General features: G+C 47.5%; 1 protein-coding gene across 4 annotated transcripts in view; it reads right to left on the reverse strand.

Moving 5' to 3' along the window:
• Positions 1–3588: 3588 nt before the first annotated feature.
• LOC144166717 (uncharacterized) overlaps positions 3589–24181 on the reverse strand; it is a 28599-nt gene continuing 8006 nt past the window's right edge. For 3 of the 4 annotated variants that reach the window (XM_077696236.1, XM_077696228.1, XM_077696231.1), the window contains exons 4-7: positions 20196–20235; positions 19952–20070; positions 11151–11456; positions 3589–3829 (exon numbers count right to left, since the gene is read on the reverse strand). In XM_077696236.1, coding sequence (XP_077552362.1) covers positions 3644–3829; positions 11151–11456; positions 19952–20070; positions 20196–20235 — 651 coding nt within the window. In that variant the 3' untranslated portion in view covers positions 3589–3643. The remainder of the gene's footprint in view (positions 3830–11150; positions 11457–19951; positions 20071–20195; positions 20236–24181) is intronic. The other variant, XM_077696239.1, reaches the window with a different exon arrangement.

Consider the following 24181-nt stretch of genomic DNA (forward strand, 5'->3'; position numbering starts at 1 on the left):
ATTTATACCAGTCAAACTAACCATGACTCTCATGACTGTAACCAGGACGCATTATTTAAGTGTCCGACGTGATTCCCCTAACTGGAACCTTCAATTTGACGCCCCACATGCTTCAGCGGCCTCACCTTGAATTTAGCCCAATTTATGACTCATAATGACTATATCATGATTCGAACTACGAAGCCTTTTTTTATTTGTACCACGTGATTCCCCTCGTCAAGACCATAAATTTGATACCCTACACGCCTTAGCGGGGTGACTTCGAATTTTACCCCAATATAATACTCACCATGACAATCTCATGGTTATAACCAGGAAGCATTTTTTGTATTTCTCCTACGTGATTCCGCTCATCAAGACCATTAATTTGATACCCATCACATCCTAGCGGAATCAATTTGAATGTTAAACCAATCAATGACTAACCATGACTATCTCATGAAAATGGCCTACCGCATTTTTGTCCAGCGAGATTTCCCTTATCGGAACCTTCAATTTGATGCCCCGGACACCCAGTGGCGTCATTGTGAATTTTAACCTAATTGATGACCCATTTTGACTATGTCATGATAATAATCAGGAAGCACGTGATTCCCTAATCGAGACCTTTAATTTGATACGCCACACGCCCTAGCGTCATGAACTTGAATTTTAACTGAATCTATGATTTACCATGACTACGTCATGATATATCCATAACGCATTTTCGTCCCGAATGATTCCCCACATCGAGACCTTGAATTTGATTCCCCACATGTCCTCGCAGCGTCATTTTCAATTTTAACCCAATCTATGACTCATTATGACTGCCTGATGACTACACTCAGCAAGCATTTTTTTATTTACCCCGCGTGATTCCGTTAATCCAGACCTTTCATTTGTTACCTTACACGCCTTAGCCTCATCAGTTTCACTTTTCACCCAATCTAATGTGGTCATTATTCTGTCTTAAGGGGCGCTGCCCAGTCAATTCAGCTAATTCATTTGAAACACCAGAAGAGACAGCCACCGCCCCCTTTTCCCCCCGGCTCTCACCTCTTCCTTTGTGGCCCCTAGTATATCAAGCCGTTAACAGTAGCAGGGGAACAACCAGCACGCCAGCGCCGCCGTGTGCTTTCCCACCACCCTTTCCCACGCTCTTAGCGGATCCGTCACGAGGAAAAGTTAAGACAACCCTTTTTTATGACCTCACCAGTCAATTATCACTCACGCGCCCAGCCGCGAAAATTAGGTATACAGCAAGTGCATATGGCCATAAAAATTCAACAAGAAACTAAAAAAAATCAGACACCCCCTCCCCCCCAACCGATCAGCAGATCGCGATTGGTGCCGTTACCGCAAGTAACCTTAATTCCGAGCCCACAGTGACGCATGAAACTTAACAGCCAACCATAGCTGCCTGCTAGGCTACTCATATGTACTCAAACTCAAAATGGACTCAAAACTCATATGTACTCAGAAATCAAAATGTACTCAAAACTCAATATGTACTCAAACTCAAAATGTACTCAACTCAAAATGTACTCAGAACTCAAAATGGACTCAAACTCAAAATGTACTCAGAACTCAAAATGGTCTCAGAACTCAAAATGTACTCAAACTCAAAATGTACTCAGAACTCAAAATGGACTCAAACTCAAAATGGACTCAGAACTCAAAATGGACTCAGAACTCAAAATGGACTCAAACTCAAAATGTACTCAGAACTCAAAACGGACTCAGAATTCACTAGGTCTCAGGCGTACTCAAACTCAATCGGACTCAAACTCAGTCGTAATCATTCGGCTCAAACTCACTAAAGCTCAAACTCACCATGCCACACTAGCCTCGCGCTCACTCAAACTCAAACTCACGCGTGAGTTTGAGTTCAAATGAGTCTGAGTGAGTGGACTCATGAGTGAGTTCGCCGACCTCTGCCCCTCTGTACGTATCGACTGAGCCATCCGTAAAAATTTGAAGGTGATTGGGATAAGTGTTCTCCAAATGTTCAAGAACCAAAAATCTGGCTGCTTCCACTGGCGTGTTTCGTTTTACTTTCACGTGAGGAACATGTAGCTGACACTGTAGGCTCTCATAAAACCATGGCGGCATTGAGATGGGAAGTTTCCCCGGCCACTGATAACACAATATTCTCAGTGTTAAGAGCAGTGTGCGCATGAGAGGCCGTCCTTGATCGAAGCCGCCGTATTATTGCTCTTCCAGCCCTGATTCCCCAAGACGCATTACCTGCGTCAGTAACCTCTGTGACGCCACCAAGCGGAGTGTTGTGAGTTACGTGTTCCTCTCGTCCCTGTTTTAGCGCCGATTAATTTTTAGCTCCTTGTATGCCTCGTTTGTCTAGGCGCTACATCGTGTCGTCAGACTTGTCATACACAGGCAGTGCTGAGCTACAGTGAACTACAATATTCTAGTTCACTGTGGCTGAGCGTTCCCTTTCAGAGGCTGTTGCTGGCATAGGCACAAGCAGGTGGGGCTTTTCATTAATCAGTTCAATCTTTCAAGGTATGTCGTCCGCTCTGCGGCTGCATTTTCCGGTCTGAGTGGCGTCACGGCAGGTTTTGCAGTTCCACATTTCGCTCATTCAATCAGCCCTCGATAGGTCAACGACATCATAGCATGTACCCCACAGTAATTACTGCAACGCACCCCGAACTCAAAAGGATCAGCATTTTCGCTCACCTCTGCACACGCTGCGCGTAATAATTCACATGTTGCAGGGAACGTACAAAAGCAACAGCGGCAGGTGGCAGGGCAATGATAATGATATTTGGGGATTTTTTACGTAACCAGCGAGCGGAAAACCACCGGAGATACTATTCGCTGCACGTCCCGGGTGTCGCGACTGCTTACGCTTGAACGATCCTAGATTCCACCGGTTTATATGCACCGTCGATGTCAGGAGGTCGCAAGTTTCAGGCTGGAGAATGGTGACAAGGCAGTTGCGGCCTCCTGGCTTGCGGCACAAACATGATGGCGGTGTCAGCCTGCAAAAAACACCAGCAGATATTACTCAGGGCGTCCCAGGTGTCGCCGCTGAGCAAGTGGAGCTAGAGTTCCTGTATATAGCTCCCCTATAGGAGCCGAGTGGCGCGTTCATCCGCCATCTCGAGTTCCAAAGTTGTGCGGGAAGGACAGCAGTGATGCATTTCGGAGCTGCCGCGCCAGTTGCAGCGGCGGGACCAAGTCGGCGCGCGCTAAGGGGCGGCTGCGCCGGCCGCTGACCTGCACACAGCTGGAAAAAGAGTTCGGGGAGCAGCACTGAAAGCGGGCTTTCCTGGCGAAGCTTATACAGGAACTCTAAGTGGAATGGTCATCGACTCCTCAGGTTTATATAGACGTCTGGCGATGGTAAGTGCCGCGTCTTTCGATGTCACGAGGTTTGAACTTATGTGGAAAACTGAAGGACGTCACGCAGTTGCGGCCTACAAGCTTGCGGCGCAAAGAAGATGGTATCAGCCAGGGGGAAACATCCGCAGAGATTACTCGGTGCGTCCACTCCTGCCAGAGTGTCTTCAGCAACGCCTCCTACCCGGTTACATGGAAGCGGCGGCTTGGCTATACTGAAGCAGATCGCACGCTTATGAAGTGTCAATTCTTTTATTTTACCGAGTCCAAGCGAACAAGTTCACGTGCAGAACAGGAGTTACGTTGAGCCATCCAGCCGGCTCACGATGCTCAACATGTCGGCTAGCGCGGGGCGGCTGTTCTCGGGCACGTCCGGTTGCCCCACGGCATGTCGTAGGCGCCTAGTCAGCACTGTCATCGCCTCTGGTGAGTGCCGCTGCAGACTGACTCCTGCGGTGGCGAGCACCGACCGCAAGCACTCTACCTGCGGCCAACATCAAACAGCGTCAGTGCGTCAAAGAAAACTGACTTACTGTCACGCGAAGTAAGGGCCTTTCGGGAAGCCGTCAAGTTAGCCCTTAAAGGGACCCAGAAAAGCCTTTTGTAAAAGTTACAAAAGGCCTTTATTGTCGCGTAGTACGAATATAGCGATGCAAAGCCGTTGGAATTATTGATCTACATTCGTATTAGCTGCGCCAGAAGCAATTAAGTGCACCTCTCACCCCTTGCCGATCGATTCCTCCTCCATCTCTGCTTCTTTCAAAGCAGCTGGAAACACTGGGAATAGCCATGTGACATCGGGACGCTCGACTTCCGTTCTCCGCTAGCTACATTCCTGCGCCTAGGCACGCGTCAATCGCTGCAGACCCACCTTTGCCTCGGGATCGCGGAGGAAGGAGGAAGAGGAGCCGGAAGCCAATGGCAGTGACGTTGCCGGCGACGGACGATCGGCCGAATCAGGGGGGCGCCTCGCCGTTGCGTCAGCCGCGGTCGGCTCGCTGCGGCGGCGCGCTCATCGGCTGAGAAAGGCGATCTTCAAAAATTGTTTACAAATTATCCGTACAACGTATGGGGCTCCCACGTGGCTCAAAAATCCCCCGTTATATGTTCTACCACCTGAATGCATTTGATTTCCACCTTCACAAAGCTTTTCTGGGTCCTTTTAAGTTGAAGGACGGACACGCTGTTTGTCAGCTGCACGAGATTGCTTTCACGATTACCTCGCTCACATTTTTTTTTACTCCGACCTCTTCTGGGCGCATCGTGAAATGAACTTCACATGAACACGAAAAAGCTGGAGGAGTTACCAAAGCTCAATATTAAATTATTTTTGGTGTGTTTAACCAGTTTCCTAAATGTCTTGTAGCTGTCACTCGAAACGGTGACCACGTCCGGGATTGGACAGGCAGTGCCCCACTCTTTGAGGACGGAGATAACAATCCCCCCCCCCCCTCCTCCCCACCGCTATCTTCCTCCGTGAACTAAAGACACGTGCTCGATTACACAATCCTCTCTCTCTCCAATTGAAAAGCTTTCATAAACAAGCCCAGTTGTGTCGCTTATCCTTTTTCTTTTTAACGCGATAGCGTTATTAGGCTCATTTCTCGGTTTTCCCGTGACTGCTAGCCGTCCGCTATCAGCCGTGCTTATCAGGCGGCGTCCACGGAAATACGTCATCGATGCTAGCAGGAAACTACAACTGATGCAGCCAGATGTGAGGGCTAGCCCGAATCGGGAGTACACAGCAATGGCGAATACATTGTGGAAAGGAGGACAATGATAATGCGGACGAGACCAAAGAAAACGCACGCGATTTAGGCAGGTGCCGCGCCTGCGCAGTGATCTTGGTTCTACGGACGATTTTTAGTCACATGTTGGTCAGGCATGGTCACCAGCCGTGCCCGCAACTTGCGTAACTACGACAGCACATCTTCCACGCATACTAATGATGCCGCTAGCTAACATTGTCAACTACGTAAAAAAGGGGGAAAAAGAATAATGCATGGCTCTCTAAAACCGCGAAAAACCTAGATTATACCCATAAAATTATAGTATACCCATAAGATTATACCCATAAACGACATAAAACGTGACCCGGCCAAGAAACAATAAGACACCGTTTATGGCTTTTAATTACAAGAATTATAAAATGATGGGGCCCTATCACTGCCGCAAGCTCTGTCCAGCAAACTATTAATGACGCCACGAGGCCAATTCATAAAACCTAAAAATACGCCGGCATGTTTTATCAGAAAACAGTAACTCACATGGCCCTACAGGGAAGCGGCGGAGCCGACGAAACAATAGCCAAAATAAAAAAAAAAGTATTTGAACATTTAAACTGTAAAACGCCGATATACGGGAAGGGCAGGGATAAAAGAGAAAACGACAAAACTTATGTAGGCACTGATCATAAGCACGATATTCGTCAGCCTTCCGTGCTAGAAACTTTTGCGCTCTGAAGAACGCCAAAAAAGCACAATTATCAGAACAGCTTATAGGGCAGCCCTAACTGTCAATTTTTAAGATTGCCGAACCACTCGTAAATTGGGTCTTAAAAAGTTGCAGAGACATCTACGTTTGTATTCCAAGATGTAGGGCGCGGTAGCGATACTTCAACCCCCACGGAGCGTGTTCGTACGCAGCTACTGCACTTCCGATCTATGCTTCACTAGCATGAAATGTTTCGAAAAGAGAAAGACTAGCAAACAGGGTTTTTAATCGCCGTGTCCCAGGAGAGACAAAGGCTCTGTGCGCTTCTGTGCTTAAAATGTGAGCGTGAAAGGTTGCAAATGCGAGGTGTTGCTAAGTTTTAGCGAAGAGGAGTCAGTGTCAGTGTATCAAGATGTTTATTCTGTGATGTTAGGGCTGGGCTGAACAATTTTGCTTTTTTCAAAGATTAGATCACATTAGATTAGATTAGATTAGATTAGATTAGACAGACAGACAGACAGACAGACAGACAGACAGACAGACAGACAGACAGACAGACAGACAGACAGACAGACAGATAGATAGATAGATAGATAGATAGATAGATAGATAGATAGATAGATAGATAGATAGATAGATAGATAGATAGATAGATAGATAGACTGATTGAGAGAGAGAGAGAGAGAGAAAAGATCTTTGCTCAAGAAGAAATAGTTGTGGTTTAGAAAAATGGGGTAAATAGATGGCAGGAAGCTCAAAGGTGGAACCTGAGCCTACGGCACCAGATGCAGTACCTTCCCTTGCCCTCTCAATCAGCTCGCGCTGATCTTGAGGTAACGAGCTGGTCAGATCTGCCTCCTATGCCTCGAAGAAGCGGAATATGTTATGTTTCAGTTGTTCTCCCCTGGCCATACCCTTGGACATAGCTAGGTTGTGCGCAAGAGTGTGGATGTTTCCCCTACTTTAGCAGAGTTCTAAGTTAATGTCCGATGTTCTAAGTTAATGTCCGATGTTCCCACCGAACACGTTAACGCACATGGATTTTCAGATAATTGTGTTGGTTTTTCGTCCACAGACTGTGATTCCTCTGCATTGAGACACCGTTGTAATGAGGGGAAAGATGTTGTTCCTGGGCATGGGATGAGGAATCGTTCTTAACGTTTTTCGAAGAGGACAGTGTGGTTGTCGTGATCACAAGGAGCACGGTATGCGAGTTCGTGTGCCTCTTGCATAGTGCATCGTTGGCTTCGAGACCATTGGCTGTAGCTATCCAGATGACGTTGTTAACCTTCTGCATTATGGATGGAAATATCTTACCGAAGCGCTTGGTATTCTGCCTCCAGAAAACTGTATAATGTCCTTTGTGAGTTTTTACTGATTTTACGCTTCCGTTTGGTACTTCCTTTTTCGGATTGCCAAGAAGATTGCTCTAACCCCCACTTCTTCGTTCCTGTATGTTGGAGGGTCATGCAGTCCCAAAGATTGCCAGAATAAATAACTACGACAATTGGGGCCTCGTGCTTTCGTGCATCCCGGAGTCGGTGTATACTGTGGGCTCATGATATTCTAACTTTCCCCGAATGAACTTGATCCTGCCATACCGCCCCTTCTGGGGTAGGATTTGTGGGAATTGTGGCTGCCCGTGATCCCGACTCGGTACGCGGCAGTGCTCGGAGGGCCGCGCGGCTTGCGCGGGATTGCGCAACAAGACGGCAAGAATAGAGGGGTTCGGTTGCGCGTTGGGAGTAGGCGCCACCGTCGCGCGTGGGAGCAAGGAGCTCGGAGTCGCTTCGGCAGGGAGGCGGCTGCGGAGAGCGAGGGCTTCGGCAGCGGCGCTCGGCGGCGGCGGGCGGCCGCTCCGAGCGAGGACGAGACGGCGTGCGGCGGCGGAGCTACCCGGCGTCTTCCACTCCAGCCTGGACCGACCATCGTCCACCGGTAACGGCGGAGTCGAACGACTCCGGCCCCTCGAGCAACGCGGGACCCGTCGATGACCGAGAAGACGGGGCCAGCTAGGGGAGGGTTTTGGGAATAAACCCCCCTTGGAGGTTGGCGTCGGTTTCCTTTGTCTCTTGCCTGCCTCTCACGCCGGCACCGTCTACACGGCAGCCGCATGAGGAGGATCATCCGAGTCAAACCCGTACCACAGATTTTATCCATATTTTTGGTAGAGGAGTTTTGATGCGGGGTCGCTGGATCGGTGCTATATGTCTATCATGTCGTGCAGTGGTTTCCTTTCAATTGTGTGTGAGGGGGGGGCACTGCCAGTCCCATCTTTTCTGATTGGGGTGCCTGTTTGGTGGTGCCTGTTGTTTTTCAAAGGGGTATGATGGCCCCTCCCGATTTGGTTTTACATCCGCTTTCTTGGTGCTAGGAGAGCGCATTGTTTCTCCTATTTCTTGGAATGCATTAGGAAGACACAAGTCGAAGACTTAGTCATCATCATCATCACCAAAAATTTAGGACGACTGCTGCGTGAAGGCCTCTCCCACTGACCTTCACCCGCTGTTGTCCTGCGCTTCCCGAGTATATTCTTTGAAACGAATATTGTTATTTTATCCCTCCATCGGGTAAATGGCCATCCCCATCTTTTAGACCCGCCTATGCATGTTTACTCTGTTACCCTGTTGGTCCACTTTTTGTTAGTTCATCTCACGATCAACATTGCGAGGTTGACAACTGCCTTATATGCTGTCCTAATGATGGTGTTTCTTTCACTTTCTTTGGTGCGGGTAAATTTGTGGTACGGCAGGCTCTGCAATATCCTGTTATGATCAGTCGTTGCATGAGTCGTATCGTTTCTTTTCTCTTTTTCTTGCTCTTCTCTTAGGTGGACGTTTTACTTGTGGGCAATAATTGGTTAGAGATTTTCTGTTTTTTGCGATTGTGAGTTGGGCACTACCCGCTTGCCTAGAACCCCGCCGAACATTCTTACGTGGCTGTTCTCTGGGAGGATATTCGTGCCTACGTTTAGCGTGATTTTCAACTTGGCCGCGTGGCGCCATCTCTCGTTTCCCAAACCGAGCTTGCAGCGGAGACATAACCGTGGGAATATTGAAAGGTATTTTAAAAACATATGTGATTAGACCCCATATAGTGGGCTTTATTTTAGCGATTTTGGGCTTATAATGTATGCCTTCCTTGATTACTGAGAGACCGGGGTTAATCACTTGTCCCGTGTTTTAGTCAGGTCACCCACAGTTGGTGCCGGCATATGTCCGGTGGAAAACACAGCGCAGTGGCTCAATGGGTAAGGCGTTGCGCTGCTGAGCCCAAGGACACTGGTTCAATTCTTGGTCGCGGCGCCCGTTTTTCTGATGGAAGCAGAAAACAAAGACGCCAGTGTGTCGAGATTTCGGCGCACGTTAAAGATACTAATGTGGTCAAAATTCTTACGGAGGCTTCCATTACGACATGCATCGTAGCCCACAAGAAGCTTCGGGGCATGAATTACCGGAAATTTGTATTTTTGATCTTCTGGTGGAAACGCGCTTTGGTGTGATTGGGTAAGTTGCGGGCACGGCTGGAGACCGTGTCTGCCGAGCGCACTGCCATCGACTGGGCACAGAACAAATTTCACCGCGCAGGCGCAGCAACTGGTGAAAACGCGTGTCCCTTCTTTCGCATCCGACGTTGTATCATTGTCCTCCTTTCCAACCTTCTGTTGCCGTAAGGACACATTACAGGTTCAGCGAAGCCCGCAAATCTTTCTGCCTCAGTCGTAGCTTCCGGGTGGCAGCGGTGACGTATTTCCGTGGACTCCTGATGAGCACGGCTGATAGCGGACGGCTAGGAACCACGGGGTAATCGAAAAAAATGAGTCTAATAGCGCTTTCGCGTTAATAACTTTAAATATATCAGAGGTCACTCTCCTACCACAAAAAGCCTCGTGGAAAAACACTGCGACCAGCGATCACATGAAATACATGCCGTACCTCCAGAGAGAAAACGGCTGCCGCCATGGTGTATATGTCAACCATCCTGCGGCTCTCCATAAAATCCCTCCTACTACAAAATACATACACCCGAACCTACACAAAAACGTGCGACAAGCTAGGATCAAATTCCTTCAAGGAAAGCTCCAAAACTATGAAAACACAGAATAAGCCGATGCCGGGACGAAAGGAAGAAGGCAACAATTGTCGCAATGAACTACCGTCGCAATCGCTTAAACACGCTCAAAAGGCCTTAGTCTCTTGGTTGCAGGCATAGTACCTAAACGCTTAGGAAGGGTTCTGTTATCCACAACGATTAAAGTTCACATCACATCAATACCCGGACAAAAGGGCCTGGAGGGAACGACGCACCGGACGAACACCCACGCGCACTGGCATACCGTGCTCAGTGTTGACCACAGCTACCACATCTACCCCCCAAAGAAAATATGTTCATAACGTCTCCTCATCCTGTGCCTAGAAACACCATAATTCCCCGTGCCACACGGGGACCTCAAGGCCGAAAACTCGCCTCGGTGCAGGATACAAACTAACACATATATCCAGATGTCTATAAGGGCGAAGATGCTAAGGATGTCGGCTAGGAAACGTGTTGCTTTAACCTTAAACTGCGTTAGGTACGGGGAAAGACCACTTTCTTCACGCAACCTGGTAATATTGAAGAATTTGCTCAGCGGCGAACAATTGAAACATTGCATATAACGTCTACATCGACACGTACGCGGCTGTCTTGGCCAGCTTGTCTCCTCAAAATAGCGTCAGCTGATGCTGGCGACCTGGAATTCGGGTTCACCCTAGGGGTCTATCACGTCTTTATCCCCCTTTCCCAAGCTTCTATTAAATCTTACTCAATAAAGGTATCTCTCTCTCTCTCTCTCTCTCTCTCTGTATGCGCGCGTGCGTGCGTGCGTGCGTGCGTGTTACACAAAAACAAAAACGTTCATTAAAGCCACGAAGCTACAGAAACACCGACACCATCACCTTCTTGCTCAAAGTGACCGGCACACTGCAGCTGGAACTTTTCACGCCCAAATCTTAAGGCGCACAGTATTAAGAGGCCTCTGCTTTTCCTGGGCTTCAGTGATGAAAAACCATTACACCTAGTCTAGCTCCCGCCACTGAAGTATAGTGCTTGGAAATTGTAAATTGTAAATGACGAACCCAAAACAAAACGCCACTCCACGCCAAAAGAACGCTATCGCGTCTTACATCTTTTAAGAGCAAACCGTAGATGACCCCTGCAACGTTTTTTTCATCTAATACGAGTGTTACGCACTTACGAGCACGAGTTTCTCTATAAGGAAAGTCGACATTAATGAAGGCTTTATATTCACCTTTTCAATTAAAAAAGCGCATCACATGGGACAAAATGAAAAAAAAAACGAAGGTACGGTAAGAAGGAAGACGTTGCCTTGCCTCTTCCGGGTGGCCGAGGGAGGGTGCCCTGAGCATTACGAGTCCGCAGTAGCACACAAGCCTCCCCAAATCCTCGGCAACCAGATTCACGGCCGGGGCGGTGCTGGCTGCTGCGGCGCTGGCTGCGGTGCTTACAGAGCCGCTCCAACGCGCTAGTCCATGGACCAGCTCTGCCACGAATAGCACGTAGCCGGTCCAACCTCGTGGATCCACCGTCGGCTCGGATGGCATTAGGTGGCCGCGGTTTCTGTACATGATAACTATGTTCTCCAGCAGCAGCTCCAGGAATTCAATGAAGTTCCGCTTCTGCGCAGTGACAACAAAGCATTCACACTTGTGGTGATGTGAACAGGAATATTATAGTTCACGGTACTTCTTGATCGAGAGCGCCGAAGGAATACATGGTTTAAGAGGAGGGCACGGTTTCTAGTCTGGCGACGTTCCAGTAAAAAAGGCCTTATACGGCCTTTCACTTCATTGTTACCATCGAGACGAAACTGAGGGCCTCCACTCTGTCGTGGCACCGACATATGTTTCAGCCAAGGCATGTAGAGTACAATAGATTCTTGCAGCGTAATGCAAAACATTATCCATTTGAAACTAAGCAACGGCTAGTGTATATTATGAGCGTTCGCTCTATTCTTGATTATGCTTGCACTGTATGGGACCCTTGGCTAAAGAACGACACCCAAAAGTTAGAAATAGTGCGAAACTAAGCGGACCATTTTGTGCTCCGAAATTACTTTAGGGATTTCAGTGTATCGCGTGCAGAAGAGATTGTTGGCTGGGAACTATTAGAGGAACGGCTCACAGGTTGAAGTTGCTCCACAACATGTTTCACTTCGGGACTGGTATTCAGCGAGAGAAGTACATATTTAGCCCTTCCTTATTATGCCTCTTTACGCATGGACATCATCATTATCATCATCATAATAATAATTGTACCCTCAAGAGACCATTGCGGGGTATTACATAAGTGGACGGCAAGTACAAATTTCCACAATGACTGATGGTCGATGATGCAGGCGCAGGCGTTGGGCAGGATATATATATATATATATATATATATATATATATATATATATATATATATATATATATATATATATATATATAAGAGAGGTCAGCAGTCTACAACGCCAAAGGAGGCATAGGGGTGTGGTTAGGCTCTTTTCTTTTTCACTACAGTTAATTAAGTAAACATTTTTTTTCAATTATACAGAAGAAAGAAAGAAAGAAAAACACGCGCCCAGAGTGGGGACCGAACCCACGCCTTTCGATTACATGTCGAATGCCTTACCAATTCGGCTATCTGGGCGACTGGTCAGATACACTTCTAGTAAATATAAATAGCCCAGAAAGTGAAGGAGAACACAGTCGCCCAGATAGCCGAATTGGTAAGGCATTCGACATGTAATCGAAAGGCGTGGGTTCGGTCCCCACTCTGGGCGCGTGTTTTTCTTTCTTTCTTTCTTCTGTATAATTGAAAAAAAATGTTTACTTAATTAACTGTAGTGAAAAAGAACAGAGCCTAACCACACCCCTATGCCTCCTTTGGCGTTGTAGACTGCTGACCTATCTTTCTGTATTTCCTCAACGAGCCCCTCATTGCCTTACTATATATATATATATATATATATATATATATATATATATATATATATATATATATATATATATATATATATATATATATATATTATATATGTGTGTGTGTGTGTGTGTGAAGGAACTCAAGCAATTAAAAACAAAACTAACACCTGAAATAATTCGTGATTTACTGTATTACCCTGAGGGTACCAATAAATAAATAAATAAAAAACTAACTCTAAGGGGTCACATTCGTGGGCTATGGTATCGGGCAGGTTATTCCAATCTTCTATGCCTGCAGGTAAAAATGATCTTTTAAAAGCGTTAGCTGACCCATGTAGGTGCTGAAAGCTTAACGAGTTAAAGAGGCTACGCGATGAATGGGCAGGAGGGGGGACTTTACTCCATTGTGCATGGAAAGTATCATATATTTTGTGTACGAGGCTGAGTCGAGAAACTATACGGCGGATTTAGAGGGAGGGGAGGTTGAGAGATAATATAGTACTGCTAATACTTGAGCGCCATGTTTTAAGGTAATAAGGTAAGACAAACGAAATGCAATGCATATGTGCTAAGAAGGTATTTCTTCCAAAGACCATGTCGAACAGGCTTCCTGGAATAGGCTTCCTTGGGATACTGCCACAGTTAAGTCAAATGATGCATTTTTTCCTCGTTATAGCATATTCTTGAAAATATCCTGCTGTGTTCCCAGGTTGTGTGTGTTTCAATGTATGATTTTGCAATTTATTGTGAAATGACATGTATTGATTGTTGTATATTCCTTCCTCCCCCCCCCCCGTACTGACAGATGGCGCAATGAGTACAGGAATAAATAAATAAATAAATAAATAAATAAATAAATAAATAAATAAATAAATAAATAAATAAAATCAGAGCAAGTTTTAATGAACATGGCAGTAGTCTGGTAAAGTCGAGAATAGGGCCAAAATAATAAATAATCAGATGCACTGACAACCACAGGCACCGAGTCTGAGGCGACTGCCTACACGTGCGAAGCTTTGTCTCAGCAGGTATAAAAAATAACCGAACCGCTAGTTACCAGCAGCGATGCCACGGTGGCCGAGGCGTCGTGCTGCTGAGGCCAAGAAAGCGGGTTCGACGCCGGCGTCTGTGATTGCTTTCCAAGGAGGCGAAAAGCCAAAACGCCCGTGTGTCTAGATTTTGGCACAAGCAAAAGCCCCCAAGGTGTTCAAAATTAATCCCCAGCCGTACACTACGTCGCGTTACGTGACCCACGTAAAGCTTCCGCGTGTTAAACTTCAAAAATTTGCAAAAAAAAATAAATAAATAACCACTCCTCCCGGTATTAATACGAATAGTATGAAGCCTCAGTCATTTCGACATCACAAAGTAAATGTAAAATGGGCTTCCCCTTGTTTGTTTGAGTACGATGGCTAACTAAAAAGAATGCTACAGCCAATTACCACCAGCCGTGGTCTGTTTTGCACACGTTTGGACTGTACCCGGTACTCTTGTTTTGATCCGTGTATTCGTTCGACTTCGCACCAGCCGTGATTCAAGCCGTCGATTGGGGGCAAATGTTAAGCGAAGCTTCGCTTAAGAACGCAGGAAACGCCTGCTACCGTCCCTCTGACCTTCAAGCAAGCGCCTCGTGCGCGTAAGGTCAACGCACGTGCGGTTCCTCGCCCCAACAGAAGCTCCACCGACCACGCTTCGGCCACCGAACGAACCAATTGGCAGCGGCGGCAGCTTCCATAGTGAAAGCGTCTACTCGCTCGTTCATTCCAAAGGGAGGGTTGGGGAGCGGGTAATGCCGGGCTGGGGAGCGTGCCACCAGAAAACGGTACCAGAAGGCGCGGGCTCCATTACACTTCACTGGGCTCCAGCTGCGTCTGTGCTTTGTCTTGCCGTGAAATTGTGTTCGCCTTCACCGCGCCCTCTAGCCCGAAAACCTAGCTTTCTCTCTGAAAACTTGATTCAAGTGTACTCAACCACTGCAAAATGTATGGCTACAATGGCATATCGTGTCCAAGACACAAAACTCTTTGTTAGGGACAACCGCCGTCCCCGCTCGAGGTAAATAAAATTTGCTGATACATTTCGTCAAAATTTTGTGTGACATATATGTGGTATGCCAAAAAGCTTCGCCGGTCATCCGCCTTCACAGAGTGGGAGGCTCCTAATTTTCTTGTTCATTCTCTTATAGCTGATATACGACCCATAACGAATAAATGTCTTGTAAAATAAATAGAGAACTTTTGCGTCTACTAGCCGTTACATTTTATTGGTTCCGAAATCCCCGCGGATGCGGCTGTGCAGATCGCATGCAAAGTTTGTTCCGTTCAACTGCGTTCGACGCCAACCACTTAAAGTGCTCACATCGACGAGTGCACTCCGCTTTGCCGCGCGAATCCGCTTAAAGTGTACCAGCATCGAGTGACAAACCGCCTAACACGCTTTACTTGCGCGCTTGACAGGCAGGGTGCCCGAACGAAACGAAAACCAGAACCAAAAAACGATAAAAAAACGATATTTTGGTATGAACGAGAACGAGAACGAAACGCTATTTATAATTTCGTTCAGAAGCGAAACCGAAAAAATTTCCTTTTGGTTTACGGTTCGAGTGGGAAGCTAAGGTGCTAAAGGATTCATTAAAAATTCAATTCAAAATCAAAATTCAAAATTTAATTTCCGTGCAGCGAAGTGGGGTATTCCCGTACATTCATCATCATCATCATAGTAATAATAATAATCACCAGCCTATCTACGCCTACTGCAGGGAAAAGGCCTCTCCCATTATTCTCCGATTACCTCGGCCCTGTGCTAACTGCGACCAATTTATCCCCGCAAACTTGTTGATCTCATCTGGCCATCTAACTTTTTGCCGCCCCCTGCAACGCTTGCCCTCTCTAGGGATCCACTCTGTTACCCTCAATGACCAACGGTTATCTTGCCTTCGCATTACATGCCCTGCCCACATGCATTTCTTCTTCTTAATTTCTACTAATATGTCCTTAACACGCGTTTGTTCCCTGACCCACTCCGCTCTCTTCTTGTCCCTTAATGTTACACATATCATCTTCCATTTCATTGCACGCTGAGTCGTCCTCAATATAAGTTGAACCCTCTTAGTGATCCTCCAAGTTTCTGCCCCGTAGGTGAGGATGCAGCGGTGGAGGTAGAGCATCCGCCTCGCGTGCAGAAGGACCGTGGTTCGAATCCCGGTGCCAGACAATTCCCACCGGATTAAACAAAATCCGCGTATTGATGGAATTGCAGAATGGGGCTTGGGGTGCGGCCTGACCCCGGCGACCATTGCCGGTAACGCACTCCCTCACCAGAGCAGGATTGGCCACCCTGGTGTAGTTACGGCCACAACCTCCCATGAATACGCCAATTGACCCACGGCCCTTAGTATCCCGTAGATCCGCTTGCATAAAATTGCCTTCGTCGCGCTGGCAGCCTTTATCCTACGGCAGGATCATCTGTCTGTCTCGATGGTCAGTGCTGGGCTCCCCGTGTGATCGCCCCTCGCCTCTGGTTGCGATGCAGACACCGCGGCCCCATTTCTTTGTGTATTTACTTATTAACATAACGTACCTACACTTGGCCTACGGCATTGTTGTAGAAGGTGTTCTTAACTATTTTGAAGCACGACGTAGCAATGCAGAAGAAAAAAAATACAATGTCTGGCGTAAACAGCAGCAACACAATTCGCATGCAGCGAAAGCTGCAAATTCCAGCTGCACACTCAATATAAATAGCTACAAGTCGTACGCAACTCCGGCCAGAGCGCAGCGGAAAACATGGCATAAGGGCGGCAAGAACAGTGTAGTTTCTTTCATAGTTTCTAGAAAATGACGCTTGGATTGCGGATGTGCGTCACCAATATTCACCATTTTTCTCGCACCCCTTCGTCTGGATGTATACGTGGGGGCTGAAGGGCCTGACGTTAATCCATCTCTACCTCCTCTCATACAATCTGCTTTAAGACTGAACACAGAGAAAGGGGAGCACGGGAGTTTTAGAGAGCCACATACGACACACAGCTTTTTAAACTGGTAACGGTATGATCACCATTATACGAATTACTAATCCAGGCGCACAGCCTGATTTTGACTTGCCGCAAATTTATTCACAAGATTATTAGTGTTCGGGTCCCACATCAAGGCGGAATACTCATGAATCGAGAGTACGCGCGCAGCACGCTGGTTTTCCTTAGGCTTGAAGGGTTCGCAACTAACAATTTTATACTTCAGCTAAATGGGCGCTCCAAACCAAATAGCTCTCGAGGGTTTTTAATTTACGACAGCATCTCAATGAAACCTGGGTACCAGATTCAGAACTGCCAGGATGTAGTTCCTGGGGATCAGAGTGGAAATTTGTAGAGTCATTTGAGGCGTTTTCTTTTTTTTTTCGAAATGAGCCAGATCAAGAAACCGAAACTCTGCCGGATAAAGCTGCAGTGACAGGAAAAACTGGGCAATTTTCCCATGAAAAAAGGATGGCTATAAATAGTTGAGATAACGCCCTAAAAACGTGTACGCAGATCGTGGTTCGTACCGAAAATGAGCCAGATCCTGCTGTTCCACGGATCGAAATGAGCCAAATGCATTTGCCCAATGGGAGTTTGCTTTTGGTTTGACTGTGCCGACTGGTTCGTGGGTGTTTTCGGAAGTTTTTTTTTTTTTTTTTAGGACAATTAAGACACCGGCGAAAGATCTGTCCCCAGGTGTCAACGACGAAGTAAACGGAAGAAGTGAACGAAATGAAATACACGTGAAACAATGACTTCATTTCGTCTCCCCCGTTCCTACAAAATAACTCTGGTTATATTTATTTTTTACTCCCATATTTACTATTCCAGTACTTTAACTATAAACAGCCGCCGCTTACAAGCCCTAGCAAATACCCCCCTCCCTTCTTCCCCCCTGCCCCCTCCGCCGCTCTGACAGTACGAACAACTTTATCAAGGTGAAGAAAAAGGTATGAGCAGGCTTCTTGTGTGAAGCGTTTTGGAAATTCATGGCGAAGCAATGAGAGCTTGCTTGTTTCGTTACTGCCTTGAGGTGTGCCCAATATAATTATCCTAGGGAAGAATTCGAAAAGAGCAGCTAATGGTGCCAAGAGGACTGACCTGCTTTCCATGTTCTACGGTACTTGATGCCCTGTTGCATATTTTTAATGCCTTTTCCACCAATATTGCTCAAATTAACGGCATAATTTTTAATGACTTGTGGCCGTAAACTTCCCCAAGCTGACATGTAAAATATATCACATAATAGTTCTGAAGGAGCTGCATTTAGGTCCGGTAATAAGATTCCGCTTGTTCTCAAATTCGCGTTAGGTGTATCTGGTTCATTTTGAAAAAAAAAAAAAACACCTCATTTGCAGCTCCGCCATCAAGAAGTATATTGCACGGATAGCTTAATTGCCCACGGATATTTTTTGTGCGCAGTAGAAATATTTAACAGACATATTTACAAAAATGGTAAGCACGATCAAACGTTTTTAACATAATTTCATAATTCTCCATGTTTTTTTTTTTATTCATAAACCTGAATTTTTTTTGCGCGTGCATCCATGAACCGCTATGAACGTTACGAACCATTTTTTTCCCTTCTGCAGCTGAACCGAAACAGAACTCGCAGTTATAAAACGGAACAAAAACCAGAACGAAAAACATTTCCTGCCAACACCCTGTTGGCAGTGCTATTAGAGCATTACGAACGTAGTACGATGTACTGAATTTAGCATGCTAACGGAATATTTCAAGTCGTCAGCCGTAACGTACAGCCCTTGTCAAAATTTTCTGGGCCACGCCAAATGTTTCTCGGCCACAAAGAATTCAAAGCTAAAGCTTAATGTCTAACTCTGACCAAATTATTTTATGACAGTAAGAAAGAAGTATGCTCCCTCTACCGTTCTGGCATAAAACGTCGCCGCCTCGCTCGAGAGGTGAGCGTATGGTTTGAATTTCTTGCGGACTAGCATTTTCGGGATGACCTATTTTGACAAAGGCTATACATATACCTCTTCAGATCAGGCTACATGAGAGCTACAGTTACGACTATCTTCTTACTATGCGAGCAACTGCCTTTCAGCTTTGGCCACGGACGATAGCAGCGTCATTTCTGCGGAGGCGGCTACCTGAAATCCCTCGTCCTCCCAGATCGAACATAGTACTTCCAAGGAAGTAGCGCGTGGCTTTAATACTTCAACCATGATGCGACCGCTTCCAGTCTTATTAAACGATGGACCGTGTCAATAGTGCACGGTTTTCCATTCAAATGTCCCACAGGCTTCTTTTTCAGTATAAGAAAACGTTTCAATGAGTGGACCACTTGCGGCGATCCTCAAGTGAACTGGCAATATTGTGGGGCTCTTATTTACAATACTAGCAACCACGGATAGGTTAGTTGATAATGACACGAGGTGTGCGAGATTAGAAGAGCTGCATTTGCACCATTTGCAGCGCTACTGGGCACTACAGAGACAGCAGCTGGCCGACACACTGCTCGTGCCTGGCGCAGAACGACGGTCGTCTTCGTTCCCCGCTCGGCCACATCTATCACATCTGCTGATGGACAGTTTCTTGGTCTCCTAGAACTTATTTGTTGATTGTAGGGTTTGACGCGCCGACGCAGGGCAGGCGATGAGGCGCGCCGTAGTGGAGGGCTCCGGATTAATTTTGACCACCTGGGGATCTTTAACGTGCGCCGAAATCTCGTACACACGGGCGTTTCTGCTCTTTGCCTCCATCAGAAAAGCGGCCGCCGCAGCCGGGAACCGAGCCCGCGACCTCGTGCTCAGCAGCGCAACTCCTTGGCCACTGAGCCACCGCGGCGAGTGGTCTACTAGAAGGCTTTAGACCCCGTAACAATATGCTTGGTAGGACAGCCTGTATGAGGTGTTATGGTATGGTATAAAAACAGTTTCGATAAACACGGGAGAACAGGAGCAGTATCAGGGACGAGCAGTCGTCATTTGCACAAGGTACCCTTTTCCTGCTGTGTTTTTCGCGATTATTTGAAACATGTTCTTATTTTCCTTTTTTTTCTGTAGCCACTACCACTGCAGGCGCAGCCGCGCATACTCGCCAACATGCGGTTGTCATGAGCTAGCGGAATTCGGCTTGGCAAAAGTGAGACCAGAGGGTTTGTCCAAAGTCAGCTGTCCGCATTTGCGAGTATATAAATGTAACGAGAAATAAATGATCGTAGGACTACCTCAATACAGCGGAGAACGATTTGCGCCGTTGCGCGTGCTTCTTCAGTGCCTTTCGTAGCACGCCTGATTACGGCCCAGGCAAGCTTCCTCAAGTTATCACACACAGCTCCGTTAGCAACTGCGAAAAGAGGGGAAGAGAAAGATTAGTCAACAGACTTTCTCTATGCCGTTAATTGGTGTAGGCGCACGCACCTATTGTCATTCAATTAGCCAGCGCCTATATAACTGCTTCTGCTACGGTACCTTGAGTGGCTGATGCTGCGAGGCCTTGGCCCTCCACTGCCTGCAAAACAGAGGAAGTACAACTGGATTTAAAGGAAAAATGCGGAAAAAAGACGAAAGGCGGCGCTTTCAAATGCCCAGGCAATGAAAAGTCTCCGAAGATAAGCCTGCCAAACAGAAGAATTGGTCTTTCAGCGTTAGCTGCGTCAGAAATGCCGCACAAGCCCATGCGCGAGGGGGCACGGTGGCGGCCGGGGCAACTGCAACTCCGAATTTTGTCCAACGCAGATACCCCGAAGGGGTTGCAAACAGTTCATTGAACGCCGTTACATCGAACGCCACTTCATAGAAGCCGTTTCATCGAACACTGTTTCACCGAACGCCGTTTGGTAGAAGGACGTTTCATCGAGGACATTCAATCGAATTTGGTCGTACACACGAGTCAGAGCCTTAATTCCGTATGAAAAGACAAACGACTTGTTTTTTCGCGAACTTTATGCAGCTCGTCTTAATGCGAACTTTATGCAGCTGGCCTCTTTCGTTGCGGAATAACCTTCTGATTTTTTTGTTCAAGTATGGTACGAAGCGCTTTGACAAAATGGCCGAAAATGGAAGTGACAGCTACTGCGCCCATGAAGCCAAAACTTTGTCTTTATGGCTACGCGTGCATCGTCGGCAAAAAGGTCGAATGCAGATTGAAGTAGAAGTGCAGCACTACTGCCAGTGCAGATGCCGCGTTGTCACCCTTCGAAAACAAGCTGACCAACAAGTACGCAGCATACAGTAATATAACCACGCTTCGAACAGCACACAGCAGAAGGTTTTGCGTGAGAATCAAGGTTTAAAACGAACTGCTACTCACACTTTGGCGCGCCCGCACAGATCGTCCAGGTAAATACCGACATTACGGAGGCGCTTTCATGAGCTAAGATTCTTGTCGCATACTTTTCTTTTTACCTGCGCAGCAATTGTCCCGCTCCCTGCGTGGGGAAGGACGCCAAGCCATCTCCTGCCATGACGCGCTGAGACAGGTTACTGGCAGGGCACGTGCGCCACTTTTTCCTCCAGAACCAACTGACCCAGCCAGTCTGGGAACGAGCCCCCTCGTTAGAAGCCTGCTCGTCACCGGAGAACTGGTCACAGACCAACTCGTCACACTGGCCTTTTGGTACACCACCATTTGGAGAGAGGAGCTGTCGGACAAGCTGCCTGTTCGTCGCATTGGTTTCGTCGCACCACGACTGCGTGAACCAGTGTGAACAAAACCCTTGAAGCGCTGACCGGCAATAGGTGACCGGTAAAAAGCGCAAAGGCTCATGGGTACATTGTCTGCTCCCGCGGAGCCCCGCCACTTCCGGTTCGAGCGCTCTCCTGGCCTCCCGTAGGCTGGCGGCTTTTACGCGCGCGTGTACTCGTTCATATGTTTCCACCTAAAAAAGAAACGCTCATGCATCGCACATTCAATAATAACAACGATGAATCCTACTAGGGACTCCTCTGAAAGGTAAGCACTCTGTGACAAATAAACAACACGCACACATGCGCGTGAAAGCCGCCGGCGTACGGGAGGCAAGGCGAGATATCGAACCGGAAGTTTCGGGAGCAGCCGACGTAGTGACCATGGGCCTTTGCGCTTTTTACCGGTCACCTATTGACATTGAAAGCGGTCCCGAGGCTGGTTTCAACAGCTATTCGGGAGGTCTGTGCGACCTGAACGCGTGTGTAACGCCTTGAAGCCCTGTAGGGGGGGGGGGGGGGGCGAAGGGGGCAATCCCCCCCCCCCCCCCCCATAAGAGGTCGTCAGCTTATTTTTGGTTGTTTTTAAGCATCCAACTTGTGTAAGGTCGCAAACCTGTTGCGACCGTCAGAATTCGGGCTCGAGTCAGCCGTTGCACCACCTAAGAGGGGCCAAAAACCGCTGTGCCGCTAAGTGATTTGTGCGCAAGCGGGTTACTCCGCATACGCGCACATGCCGGCATTGTTATCACCTCCTCCGCAGCACTGGTGCAAGGAGAGAAGCGGTTCTTTATTCACCCCCCCCCCACTCCATCCCCACCCCCAAAAAAGAAAAAAATTCGCCGCCCCCCCCCCCCCCAAAAAAAAAAAACAATCTCTGGGACCGCTACTATAGGAAGAGTCAGCGTGAGGTGGACTGCTTTAAAGGGTTGATCATACAGGGGCGTTGAGGATGAGTACTTAGCTGGCATGGACACAGCTGTAGTTGGGTAGGGTGGTGGAGAGGTCTGTGTGAACCATTTAAACACACCTGAAGCGCTGTTCAGGGGGAGGGGGGAGGACGGCGAGAAGCAGCGCGCCCCGCACTTCTGTCTTGAAGCAGGCCTGATACCAGAGCAATTTCGCCACGTAAATTTGGGCACAGAACATATGTTGGTTTTCGTCGCTTGGATTTCATTGCTCCGCGACAGTGTAAACAGACGCTAGGATTTCATTGCTCCGCGACAGTGTAAACAGAACACTGGCTTTAAAGGCCAGGAAGAACGGTCTACGGTCAATTCACGTGACCCCTAAAAAAGAAGCACCAGGGTATATAAAACCGCATGATGTGATATAAGAAATATGAATTTGAATCCAACTATAATTTAACATAGTTAATGAGGTGTGGCGCTATATTAACCTAACTTCCGCAAAAAACTCAAACACACTAACCCAGGGCCATAGCCAAAACGTTTTTCTGGGGACGGGGGGGGGAGGTGGGGCGGGGTTGTTTTTTTGAAGGGAGAAGACTAGCCGAAATAAGCACTAAGTCTGGCTCCCGTTGTGATTGGAAAAAAATTCGGTTTAGGTTCGAACCCCCAAACACCCCCTCTGGCTACGTCCCTGCACTCGCCTATACTTTTTCTTAAAGGGACACTGAAGTGAATTTGTCAAGCTCCCGTTTTTGCTTGCACTGCGTAGACTGGCTCAAATTAGCACACTTTTAATCGTTTATCCGGTTGACAAATCGGTAATTATTTTACAAAGCGCGAAATAAGAAAAACTACCATGCGCGGTTTGCGGCGGCCGCACCAACTAAGGCTGTGACGTTGGGAGGAGGGGGCAACGTGATTGGACGATGCCCAAGCAATCAAACAAGTTTCGGTTTCGGTTCTGTAAAACACAACCAATGGCGTTGTTGGATGGGCATTCTCAATATCTCAGTAATCATCGTACCGCGCTTCTGCCATGTTGTCGGCTATAAAATGCATAAGATAAGCCTCCCAGGACGGCTTGGAATCGCAGCATTCACTAGCCGAGGCCTACGCAGTGCATGAACGCCCTCCGCGTCCCCGCAGACGCTCAAATGCCATGCGCTTTTCCCCTATATTTGGAGGTTGCCTCACTCATGCCTGTATCGTAAAAAGCGTGTTCGCTCCAGGCCAAGGGTCTGTTGATTCTGCCCTGTGCCCACTGCCCGCAAGCAGTCGGTGCTTATGGCAACAGCACGCCAACGAGAACTCGCTAGCGCGCCATTGCTAGCCTGCGTGCGTTCTGTGAACTAGTTCGTGGAGCAATGAAGGTTGCGGCCCAAAAAAAGGTGAACTCAGTATAGAAAACATCGGCGGAAAACGAAAAAGTTAACTTATAAAAAAAAAAAAACCACGTACCCGCGGAGATTCGAACTTGTGACTTGCAAAACACTTCCGCTGACATACCTAGCGCTCCAAACTACTGGGCCACAGGCGAGCGCTGCCGACCTTGATAATATAAGGTATATAATGTATAACCAGTTTGCACTTTTATTCAGTTTTTGCATTCCAAGCAGCTTAGGTGACTATTTGTTGTTTTGCGCTCGTGCAGTAAGCATCCCCCCAAGTTTCCACAATACCTCACGTCTAGCAATTCCATTTCTTAGACGGAAAAGCGTTTGCAGATGCGTAGTCGTGCTGCTGGCCGCTGTGCTTGTTCGCCCAGCGCAAAAAAGTGCTTCCCGCACCCCAGTTTTACGCTGTACGGTAAAAATATCAGTTGATTTTATTTCCTTAGTACCTATATTGACTTCGCTGACT

This window comes from Haemaphysalis longicornis, unplaced genomic scaffold (genome assembly GCF_048455015.1).
Source record: "Haemaphysalis longicornis isolate Haplotype H1 unplaced genomic scaffold, Haemaphysalis longicornis Haplotype H1 scaffold_1, whole genome shotgun sequence".
NCBI classification, from domain to species: domain Eukaryota; kingdom Metazoa; phylum Arthropoda; class Arachnida; order Ixodida; family Ixodidae; genus Haemaphysalis; species Haemaphysalis longicornis.